The following is an 11,884-nucleotide window of genomic DNA, read 5'->3' as shown; positions in this document are numbered from 1 at the left end:
GTATTCCTATCTAGATTGTGGTCTTCGAAGAACAAACAGGTTCGGAAGATTCTCGTTATTGGGGGAGATGGAACCATTGGAAGCCAGGTTAGGAAAAAAAGTTTATTAAATCGAAACGGTCATTTATTTTCCAGATTGTCAAAATTCTCCGCCAGAACCCGGAATTCGAGACGCACGTTACAGTTCATCATAAATTCTCTGCCAGACACCTTCTGAGTGAGGATAATAACATGTACTATGAGCTAGATCTTACAGATAATGAGCAGGTAATAAAATACAAATTTGAAAGTTTCCTATTTTTTCTGATATTGGTAGATTCTCCTTCTTGCCAATCAACTGAAACACCATCATTTCGATGTGGCAATTTTCGCTGCCGGAGTTATGTTGTCTCCAGAAATCCGAACATCAGATGGCGTCGAGTTTCACAACGCGGTGAACGTAGTTGGACAAGTTATGCTATATGAATTGCTGCAAAATGAGATAAAAAGAGCAATATTCCTTTCATCAGCCACAGCCAGAATGGCATGCTATTCGAGAGATTTGAATTTCTTGAGTGTTTACGCTGGACCATATCAGGCATACGCATCGTCAAAGCTGAATCTTGCAGTTTACGTAAACGAAGTTTCGAGAAAAAGGTATTTTTAAAATCCAAGGATCCCTAGATCTGGTTTTTTTCAGACATGTGACTGCAGTGAGCCTTCATCCGGGAACAGTTCCAGGTCATCTCTATCACAACGCAAATCCGTTGGTTCGATACTTAAATGCCACGATTCTGCCGAAAATTCTTCGAAAACCAGAAATGGCAGCTATTCTTGTTCTGCATACAGTTCTACGAGAAGACATACAACCTGGTGCATACTATGAAGATACAGAAGTGGTGAACTTGGCCGATTGCATTCCAGAACAAGTTTCTGTAATGCTTACATACATCTGAATAATTTGTATTTTTCTAGGAGCGCTCCAGAATATACGAAACCATTCATCGGCAGGTCGAGTTGTGGATGGAATAGTAGTATTATTTTTATAGTTTTATTCGTATGCTTTTATTTATATGAAGATCGTTTTATTATTTATTGATCAGTGAATAAAAACAGATACAAAAAACAATAATGAGATCCTATGAATCTGATTGTAGTTGTGTAGAATTGAATAGGATGTGTATAGAATTTGAAAACAAACAAAATTTTTGACCAGCAAATTGAGAATTAAGTTGGACTACAATGTGAGAACAGAAAGAGAATTTCGAAAAACTAAACGCGAAGAGAGTGATTAGTATGTGAGAAGTCGAGGGATGGAATATAATCGTCATTTGAGCTGTTGGTCAGATCATCCATGAACTCCTCGAAACTAGCATTGTGATCAGGAACAAGAGAAGAAGCAGAACGAAGGTTCGGATTGTGTGGTGGGAGCATTTCGAGGTGATGGTGACTGGTTCTCGCAGCGAAAGATACAGTTTCAACCACCTGAGAATATGATCCGAAATTCACATTTAACAATTCTCGTTTTACCTCTTGCGGAGTCTTCCCGTATTGTTTCATCAAAGCTTCCAATTGCATTTCAAACGATTGATTCATTGGTAACGGAGGCATCATTGTCGGCGTTGTATTGATAGGCGACGTCGTGGATGAAGACGAAGGCATCATATGAGACAATGAAGTCATCGGATCATGATTCTGATTATGATGATGCTCATATCTCTGCGGAAGACTCGGAACATTGAACAGATAGTGAGATTCAGATGAAGATGATGACGGAATATCATGAGATTCAGAAGGACGTGGTGATGGACGAGGAGTGTGTTCCCGACAAGCAACAACTGCTACACGGAGAGGTGTGAATCTGGAAATATTGCTTATTGTATTTTAACTTTGGGCTTAAACTCACTTGACATGAGTAACATGATTCAATGGTCCTTTATCCGTTATATTAGAAGAAACTCCTCTGACTCTTTTCACATCATTCACTTTGAAGTACTTTTCGATAACACTGGAGACTGGCATGTAATCCAAATTGTATGTGAGAAGATAGTCAATCTGAAATACAAATAAAAGCTTTTTATTATTTTCTATTTTTCATGTTTGGCTCACTTTGGCTGTTTCTGCAATATCCGAAATGTACTCCAAAATGCTTTTCGCCTGAAGCTTCTTCAATTCCAATGGCTCTAGATGAACGATTTCTCCGCGCAGGGTACGGTAGCTCACACAAACACTTCCGCCCAGAATGTAGGTCAATCTGATGACCATGCAGTTGTGGCGGGGTATCAACAAGTTCATAACTGCTTGTGTATCCAAGAATCCATGCATCAAATAGTTTTCCCAAAGAGTTTTGACAGCTGCTTTTGGATCTTGAAATATCTGAAGAACTTCGAGAATTCCCCTCCAAACACTGAATCGCATTTGGACGGTGTCAGTGTCGAATCTCAAATGGGAACAGAGAATATTCTTGAAACTAATGCAGTTTTCTCCATGTTGGTCATCGGTATCGTCTCCACACTGTTCACAATGCATTTTGTCTTCCAATAGGGCATAATCAGATTCCTCCATTGTACGTTTGACTTCTCCGTTGACCATGAAGTACCGACGTGTGAGTTCTTTAAATTGGGTCCATGTCAATGCTGAAATCAGTGTTTTAAACATACATGTGGATGGCCGGGCCGTGCCGCCTAGGACAACTTTTCGAAAATGTTATTTTTTGAATGTGCAAAAATATTTATAATGGCACAAATATTAATCCAAATGCACACAACCATCCGAAAAAGTCAATTTAATTGAATTTTTAGCAAAAAAAATCAAACTTCATTAAGCCAAGGATGAAACTTTTTTTTCTAATTACGACTTCAAACCAGTTTTTGTCGACAGTATCGGCCTCTAGTGTGGATTTTCGTTCACTAAAAAGAAAAACCATCTTGAAAAATAATGATTCGCTCTAAAATTTCAAAATTTCTAAAAAGCGGGCCGGCCATCTTTTTCACAAGTATGATTTTAAAGAAGTGGGACAGGAGATTTTACGAAATTATTTTTTGAAGTTAGGAAATGCATTCTGACGTAACAGTGCACAATGTTCAGTGTTCTCGGGGGTTTATAGAAACGGAGTTTGGAGAAAATCATTTTTCCATATCTTCCCACCGTTAAGTTGTTTTCCGAATTTATGGGAAACTTACGATTTTCATTCCAGTTCAGAAGTAATCCATTGAAGGAGCATGTTCCGTACATCCAAAAACAAGTTGCCGTATACGATGAATTCATTCTTTGTACTTGACAATCTTGATTTCTTCTTGTACTGATTGTAAATGGAAGTGATAATGTTCGCACATAGAAATCATCACCAGATGGAGACCAAGTTTTAGCACGAATGTAGAAATAGAACAGAGGCCGTTTTCCAGTTGCACCAGATTTTGTGTCCAGAAGAACGGCATCCTGAGAAATTTTTATTATTCAAGTCAAAAAAGGAATCTTTAACTTTTTGTTTGGTTGTGCATAATAAATGGGGATAAGTAGTTTGAAAGGCTCGGTCTGGCCCACTGAACAACGCAGGAATTGTAACAAATTCCTGACTATTAACATCTGATTTCTTGTGTGCATTATTTCCTCCGGTTCCTTTTTGATTTGCAGTTGCATTGTTCCTTTTCACTCCAGTTGTTGGCTTCATTGCAATCAAAGCAGCAGATGGAAATAATTTTGGTTCTTTTGGAGAACTTGATCCCATTCTACATTGAATTATCTCATTTTGAATTGCCGCTGCTGTCTCTTCACTGACGATTTGAATATCGAATGAGTTGTAGAAGAGAGTCTGAAAAATTTGTAATAGGATATATAAAATGAGCCCTTCTCGCTTCCTTACCTTATTCAAAGAGTAGCATGTGAACGTAAAAAGGTTATTTGTCACCATTATTGGTGAGCCACTGGGCTCATTACACATCAAAGCATCATTCATAACTTGCTCATAAGTCATCATTACTTCTTGCAATAGCTGCCATAAAGTATCTGGCGTAGCATACATATTCGTGGAAGAACTTTGACATTCAAATCGAAGACCTTAAATTCGGACTGCTAGAATACCCAAAATGTAGGTTAGACTTGAGTAGTACTTTTTGATTTCTCGTAAGTCATCTTCTAGCAGTTTTCCATGATTTGACAAATTTTCAACTTGAACTCTTCTGAGTTCCGTATGAAGTAAAGGGGAATTTTCAACACATCCTCGGCGAAATGCTGCCAAACATGGTTGGAGCTGAAATTTGCAATTGTTTGATAAATTTCGCTTCAAGCTATCAGAATACCTGTCTCGTGAAAAATGCTCTCATCTTGATTTCAACATTGCAATTTGGATTTTGCAACTGGGAGAGCAATCCGTGCAAAAAATGCAAGAGGTTGTTGAATTGATCGAAAAACTGATTCCACCATTGTTCTCTCTCAACAGACACTTTTGGAAGCCGTAGAGGGCGAGCCATATTGATCAGGCGAATCAAGTATAGGTTCAAACTTTCCGTTGTAGAATCTTTTTCGATTGTCTGTGGTAAACGAACAATGCATACCAGAAGACCCCAAACAAGAACATTCCACTCGTCTTCAAACTCATCATCTCCAAGTTCCGGGGATGCCAAAACTGAAAGAAAGGACTTTTATGACGAAATGTAGAGGTCTTAAACATGTTTCCAACTTTGATAATACTTTATTATGTCCACAAGCAAAGCGGGACTAACAGATAACTTCTAGATGCAGGCTCAAGAGCCGCGGACGGGTGAACACCGCCTAGTTTCCGCTTTAGCGATGAGCGCGGACCGTTGACGGCTTGTCGACGGACCGTTCCTTCGCTGTGAATAGAGTCACAGTTTTTGAACTAAAAGTTGTTAGACATGAATCCATTAACCGCGAAGGAGAATTCGCATAGAAATTGTAAGCTCTTTTCTATCCGGATAGAAAATAATACCGTATATCCTTTAATAGAAGCCCACATCGCCACTTCTTGTTTTATATTTTATCGAAAAGGTCTTCCTTTTTAACTATGAGGTATTTGCTATTTTCAAGCTCTTTCTAAACTTTTCTGATTTTCCTAATGTCCATCTAATGTTTTTTCTGCTGTTGGTCTATTTGTCCCTCCACTTATTATCTGTATCCATAGTTTGTGGACAGATGATTCTATCTTCATCGTTATCAATTTATCGTTTTGGATGTGGTCGTAAATCAAAAGCGCATCGTTGTCAGTGTCATCTTTTCTATCTGCATTATCTTCCCCCCACTCCTTCTTTTTTCTTCTTCCCAGACTATCAACGCCTTCAGATAGAATTTGTCCCAACCACGTGGGTGAATGCGTCGAACAGATCAAAATTCGGAATTTTAGAACATATCTCTCTTACCTACGAATCGTTTTTCCAAAAGTTGCTCAATGTGGTTTCTTATTATCAGAATATTGTTCTCTACAGCTGCCTCATCAGCAACGGTTTCTCGAGTTCTGGAAAGTTGTCCAAGCTGAAATTCAAATATTGAAAAGTATAAAAAAGAAATCTTCATAAGATACCAATTGATGGATTATCTTCTGATACTGTTCAGCGGTGGTAAACACAGATATTTGTTTCACAAGTTGGGACATTCTATCATAGCCTGAAAAAAAAGAATAACAAACTGATAAGAAAAAGAATGAAGTAATAGGAGCGGCAAAAACAAAATGGATGGGGATTAGATTTTGAGGAAAAAGTTTTTTTACGAAAACTATAGAACCTATATTGGGGCAGGAATTTTCGCTTAAAATTTGATTAACAAAGTGAAACTTCGTTTGGTTACTAAATAGTTCTTTCATTTGATGATGTAATGATAATAATTGGGAACAACTCCAAAAACATCAGTATCTATATATGACCAGCTGATAACTGGACAAGGAAGTTATATGGTAATCAAGGCTATACCACGAACGGATGCAGCTTTTTGAATAAAGAACTTTTAAGGATAGATAGGATACGGCGGTTTAGCCGCCCTAAGTGGTTTTAGGGTCGCTGAGCGTACTTTCGAAAAAAAAACAGACTGATTGGTCCTACCAATTACCGATTTTCTCAGCCTTGATGGTAGTGATGAGTAGAGACAGTCATTATGATTAAGAATAAAAAGAAAATTTTCAGATACCGAGATTCTTGAAATGAGAGAATTTGAAAAAGTAAACAATGGGATCGTTGAAAAAAATTGTTACTGAAAACAGTTTAGATCAGAATGTAGACAAATAAAAACATAGGATTTTCGAAGATTCTAATAAAGACTACTATGAGATTACGGTAGATGCGAGAATGTTGTTATTTGAGTTTCTGAAGTGAAGTTGATATGCAAGCGGAAATATAAAGAAAAAAGATCCGATGCTTTCTTTAGTTTTGGTTAGACGCCCAACTGGAATTCATACATTGATGAGACGAAAGAAAATATTGATAATAGAGTGAAAAATGGAGAGGAATTAGAAATGATAGCAGTGATAAGTGAGTGTCCAAAGATACTGTAGAAACGAGAGAGAGAACACAGTGAAAAATTGATATAATGATATGACTGACAGCCAATTAAATGGGAGGAGGGGGTAGAGAGACAGATGTAGAATGGACAAAAATTTGTAGAGTGGCGTCTTTCAATAATATGTATTTTGCCGTTCTAGCACACCTTTTCGACCACTCTCAATTTTCTACATTTTCAGTCATTTTAAGGCTTATTTTCATTGATTTCTAACCTTCGGTCATCAAAAATGTGTCATTTTCAGCAAATTTCAAAAATGGGGGAAAGGTCGAAAGGTGCGTTAGAAAAAATGTTGCCGAAATCCAGTGGTCGAGATGGTCGAAATATTGCGCTAACATTTTGAATAAAAATTACCTTAAAGACTTCAAGCTTACTTCATTTTCGAAGAGATTCCAAACATAAGCCATCAATAATGAAATCGTTTATTATCACAACAATAATGAAACCATTTTATTATCACAACGAATTATTGTGACACCAAAATCCCACACCTAATTCGTATAAGTGATATCATCCATTCACGATAGCGCGATTATTCTTTCAATTCGACATTTTCTTCCAACGGCAGAAATTTCTAAAGTCATTGATTAATATAATGTGTTGTATTAAGTAAAGCTTACTAGTATTAAAGCTTGTATGTTTTTGATCGGGATTATTCCACATCGACCACCCGTTGCCGGAGATGCCGGTCGTCCATTATGGTCAGTTGTATGAGGAACAGTCTCAGTCTCAACCTGCAATTTTGGGTTTGAGTTTTTGTGAAATCTCGCATTCCGCGAAAATAAGTTGATCCCACATCCCGCACCCAGCATTTTGGAATAAAGCCCATCTCGCCCAGGACTGACCTGCATCCCAATTAGCCTTCCATCATCGCTCCAGCAGCTTCCTCCACTGTCTCCCACGAATGCTCCACTGGAGCCCAAAAAACGCAATCTCGATGTGATATCGCTGGATATAATTCCCGCGGAGAATGAGATATGTGACGTTCTTCCATGTATTACCGAGTAACCCATCTGAAATCATTTCAGTGTGAATAATAATCAAAAATTATAAATTATGAGTAAAATACTTAGTTAGACTTACCAAATAGTATGGCATTCCTCTCCTCAGTTCGGGTGCTTCCAATATCAAATCGCGATTGCATAGCTCGGTGGATTTAGATTGCATAACTATTAAATCGAGGGAATCATCAACCAGTACAACATACGAATCAACTATCACTGCCTGGTTTTGATATGATGTAAGTCTAACACAATCGCCGTTCGCTAAATGCTTATTCCCCCCGTGGCGGTAAGTAATTGCAAGAAATCGAGTGATAGGGATAGCAGATCGTTTCAGATTGTCTCCTTTCGAATAGAACCAAGCGTATTGGCTTATAAGAAATACGATATCTCCATCAATCGACAAAGGTTCCATGTCCATGTCAATCCTTCGCCGCTTCTTAGATGTAGGTTCTAAAACAAAAAAAATATATACATAAATGCGGTGTCCAATATTCATCAAACCTTCCGCATCATCAGGAGTTGATGGTCGAGAAGGAGCTCTATCGGATTCCACATTGAACTGGAGATTTAAGTAGTTCTCAGGAAGTATAAAGGCCGTTCCCTCCTCGTTCATTCTAAATCACAAATTTTTGAAATAAGTGAGAAATAATCCACATGTGACTTACTCACAATGGATCTCCTCTTCACACATTTCATACGAAAGAGAAACAATTGCCTCCTCGGCAAGCAGGAAGGCAGCTTTTAGTGTGCTCTTGGCGAGAATTTTTTGAGACGGCACGAAATTGATCTTCTTGCCGTGCATCTTGATTCGGATAACTTTTGCCATGATCGAACACGAGACAAGCTAAAAACAAATAATTAATCGTGTTTTTTAAAATATTTTTTGAATTACGGATGGGAAATAACGAAATCAACGCAAACTACGGAAGAAAAACAAGTCTCTTTTCTATTCACAAAGGCTTATGGAAGAATGCGATGCTGGCTGTCTCTCGCTTTCCTCTGCGTCTCTGCCTTCCACTCTTGCCCAACGCGTTTGCGTGTTGCGTCGCGTGTGTCTAGTTCAACTGGGGCAAATGTGTGATTGCGCTCGGTCACAGTGAGGAAGAGGAAAGAAGATCACACAAAGAGAAAGAGGACGCTGATGACCTTTGTACGTCACACAAAAGGATCTGAAAGACATTCAGCGAAAGCAAGATTCCTTGAAGTGCCTAGTGAAGGAAATAACTAATTGTAAATGAGAAAGAGAGAGAGAGAGAGTGGTCAATCTGTGAGATCTAGAACACGACAACTTTGGTCACACTTTAATGCGTTCGAGAAGCAATTGCATCACACACTGCAATGACACTCTAACCTTCTCGAACGTGCTAGCAAACAGGTACAAGAGGATCTGCAAAGACATTCACCTAGCGAAGGAGAGCGAAGTGTCTCATTTGAGAACGATTTGTGTCGCAGAATTTCTTCAGTTTTCTTCAACTTTCTTGCATAAATTATCTCATTATCGCTTATAACTTGCTTCAAAGCTGTTCTAATGACTTCAAATTTTAAATTCGATCTTTTCAGGCAAGTCCTATTCCCCAAATGAGTGGAAATCTCCCAACTTCCATGGATGTTGATAAACCCGAAGATTCTGGGATTCAAGATCCTAAGACGACTCCTAAGGTTTCGAAGATATAAGAACTCGATGCTCAACGAGAAGAATTTCGGAAAGATTCGGAGAGTCTTACTTTGGAACAGCTTCAACGAAAGGTTGGTTTTATTTTTACTTTTTAAATTTTTTTAAAGAATGTGAAATACAATGACTGAATTCAGGCAGAAATGCTGAAAGATAAGGCAGCAAAAGCAACTGCAAAGGCTACAATTGCAAGAGCTTACTATGAGAATGAGAAGATATTAATTGGAAAGAGACAAAGCGCATATCAAGATAGAAAAAAGGTGAGAATTTTGATGAATTATCTTTACAAAAACAACTTTTTTTTTCAGAAGAAGGATATTGTGAAGACGCAACGTGCAAAGTTGATGAGGCTACATCGAGCTGAGCGAGACAGGAAGAATAAATTGAAAGATGACGCCGATGACCTTCGAGAAAAAGAAGAGTATTATTAACAATTACTAACAAAGTGTAAGTTATTGCTCTTTGTGTCAGTGTTTATGAAATATAATCATACTGGTATTTCTAAAATATAGCTTTACCAGTATTTATAAATTATAACTATACTGGTATTACTAAAGAACCATACTGGTATTAATACTGGTATAAACTATAGCTTTACCAGTATTTATGAAATATAATTATACTGGTATCATACTGACACTTGATTTGTAACTAATGTTTATTTCTTCTATCTTTTCTCATTATAATAAATAAATGTCTTGTGAAATATCAGATTCTCCGAATCCTAGAGCTTCCAGCTTGTATTGTTTCAAGTGCAAGATAAAGACGAATACGCTTGATGTTCAATCGATGTTGACAAAGAACAGCAGAGCAATGATAAAGGGGAAGTGTGAAGATTGTAGCACAACAAAGTGTAAAATAATTTCCAAAGAAGTGAAAAGTGGTGGATCAACGAAGGATCTGCCAGAGCCAGAGGATTCCAAGGATTCAAAGGATAGAATCCTTTTAGAAAAAACATATTATTCTCCTAAAACAGGTTTCTGTGGTATCAATGAGCTCTCAAGAGTAGCAAAGGTGTCGCAGAAAAAAGCTAAAGAGTTTCTCGATGAGCAAGATGTTTACACTCTTCACAAGCCAGCACGTAAGAATTTCAAGAGTCAAAGAGTTTACGTTAGTGGAATAGATGATCAATGGCAATCTGATTTAGTAGAAATGATTCCTTATGCCTCGGAGAATCATGATTTCAAGTATCTCTTGACCATCATTGATTGTTTTAGTAAGTATGCATGGGTTGTTCCTCTTAAAAGTAAAACAGGCAAAGAAACTGCAGATGCTTTGGAATCTGTCTTCACAAAAAGTAAAAGGAGGCCACAAAAGATGCAGACTGATAATGAATTCAACAATTTTATATACGAATTTTCAGAAATTTTGGATCGCCTCTTCCTTCTTCTACTGAAAATGTGCATCCTGCACCCTGCTCACCACCGAACAAATCAACAGAAACATTTGAGTTCAAGGTAACAGCTCTTTAATCGAAATTCTCTTCATTAAAACGTATTCTACAGACACCGTCTCGCGCTCGTAGCGCTCTCAGTTCACCAATGAATAATTTCTTAAACGGAGGCGACAATGATTCTCCAACTTCGCGACCGGCCTCTCGTCTCATGCAGCGACTCGAGCAGAAGGGAACAATCCGCAGAGACGATGAGATAATATCGCAGGAAATCAGACGCGTTGCAGAAACTAATCTCTCTCGCAGTCCTTCTTTGGCGTCGCTTCGAGGATCCATTCAGAATCTTTCTATACGTGGAAGTCATTTGAATTTGGCAGGTACTTCAGGAGAGTTGCCTCCAAATCTCACAAAATTCGCTAGTGTGGTAAGTTCTTGGTAAAGGTTTGGTCGACATAAAGGTTCTTTTTCAGAATTCTCCGGCCCGTCAATCCTTGTCAGCTATGGAGAAAACTACAGATCGTCAAGCAGCGGTCCTTGAAAGACTTGGGCGTCTTCGCGAATCGCTTCACGCGGGAAAGAACTACACTCCACCCCGCAGCGGATTCTCATCATCACGTATAACAACTCCTGCTCAGACACCGCCGATTTCACCTCGTCCAGTTTCGTAGGATCTGCTAACAACTTGCATCAGAAATCTAGTATCAAAAAAGTGCCTTTTCCCCATCATTTATTTGAGCCATTCCTCCTCCATCAACCGATTGTCATGCTTTACCCGTTTTCTTATTTCCCTTTTTTGCATTGCAATTTCCCCCTTTCCAAATGTTAAATTCACTTTCGTCACAAGCTTTCTTTTCTATGAAATAGATGTGACTTTTTTTCGTGACGCTTTTTCTAAAAATTACGGATACCTTATGAAAAACTGAGAAACCGAAATACCTCTATTCCTCTCAACCCACCCAATTCCATGTCCATTACTATTCAATCAAAAGTTATGAATAAAGCATTCCAAAGTTAAAAGTTAAACATCCGGGACACACATTTCATTGCATAGCTGAAAATATCTGATTGTGAGAATGTGGAAAACATCAGTGGAAAATACGATTTACTGCATTCTACAGGATTCAAATGAGGGGAGAGAACGGAAGACGTGGTTGGGGAGTACTGAAACACATGTGGACATTATACCAGGTTAATAATCTAAACTTGAATAAATGGTGAAACCAAAAAATCGATTTCAGCCACTGTCTCTACTACCCGCATCGGATTTCTTCGTTGAACTACTCGTTTTAATTCACATTTATCTTCTCGCCGCATGGCTTGCACTCCGAGAAGC

At 38.2% G+C, this 11,884-nt stretch overlaps 3 protein-coding genes across 3 annotated transcripts; 2 read left to right on the top strand and 1 right to left on the bottom strand.

Annotated features, from left to right (window-relative positions):
* Positions 1-230: 230 nt before the first annotated feature.
* Positions 231-1,010, top strand: CBG24834 (the record flags this gene model as incomplete). The annotated part of the gene is made up of 4 exons (XM_045241078.1): positions 231-266; positions 316-635; positions 679-913; positions 954-1,010. The coding sequence occupies 4 exons, from the start codon at positions 231-233 to the stop codon at positions 1,008-1,010; spliced, it is 648 nt and encodes a 215-aa protein (XP_045100916.1).
* Positions 1,011-1,250: 240 nt separating this feature from the next.
* On the bottom strand, positions 1,251-8,312 carry CBG24833 (the record flags this gene model as incomplete). Its single annotated transcript, XM_045241077.1, has 13 exons — positions 1,251-1,839; positions 1,885-2,033; positions 2,088-2,614; positions 3,161-3,416; positions 3,460-4,034; positions 4,077-4,227; positions 4,277-4,615; positions 5,358-5,465; positions 5,515-5,538; positions 7,103-7,495; positions 7,566-7,936; positions 7,988-8,100; positions 8,152-8,312. 13 exons carry the CDS (start codon positions 8,310-8,312, stop codon positions 1,251-1,253), a joined length of 3,756 nt encoding a protein of 1,251 aa, XP_045091424.1.
* Positions 8,313-9,064: 752 nt separating this feature from the next.
* On the top strand, positions 9,065-11,219 carry CBG24832 (the record flags this gene model as incomplete). The annotated part of the gene is made up of 7 exons (XM_002648488.1): positions 9,065-9,145; positions 9,296-9,418; positions 9,467-9,579; positions 9,896-10,345; positions 10,522-10,615; positions 10,664-10,975; positions 11,022-11,219. 7 exons carry the CDS (start codon positions 9,065-9,067, stop codon positions 11,217-11,219), a joined length of 1,371 nt encoding a protein of 456 aa, XP_002648534.1.
* Between the last annotated feature and the right edge of the window lie 665 nt (positions 11,220-11,884).

Source organism: Caenorhabditis briggsae, assembly GCF_000004555.2.
Source record: "Caenorhabditis briggsae AF16 supercontig from assembly CB4, cb25.NA_233, whole genome shotgun sequence".
Taxonomy (NCBI): Eukaryota; Metazoa; Nematoda; class Chromadorea; order Rhabditida; family Rhabditidae; genus Caenorhabditis; species Caenorhabditis briggsae.
Note: the sequence above shows the minus strand (reverse complement) of the source record. Positions and strands in the feature narration are given on the sequence as shown.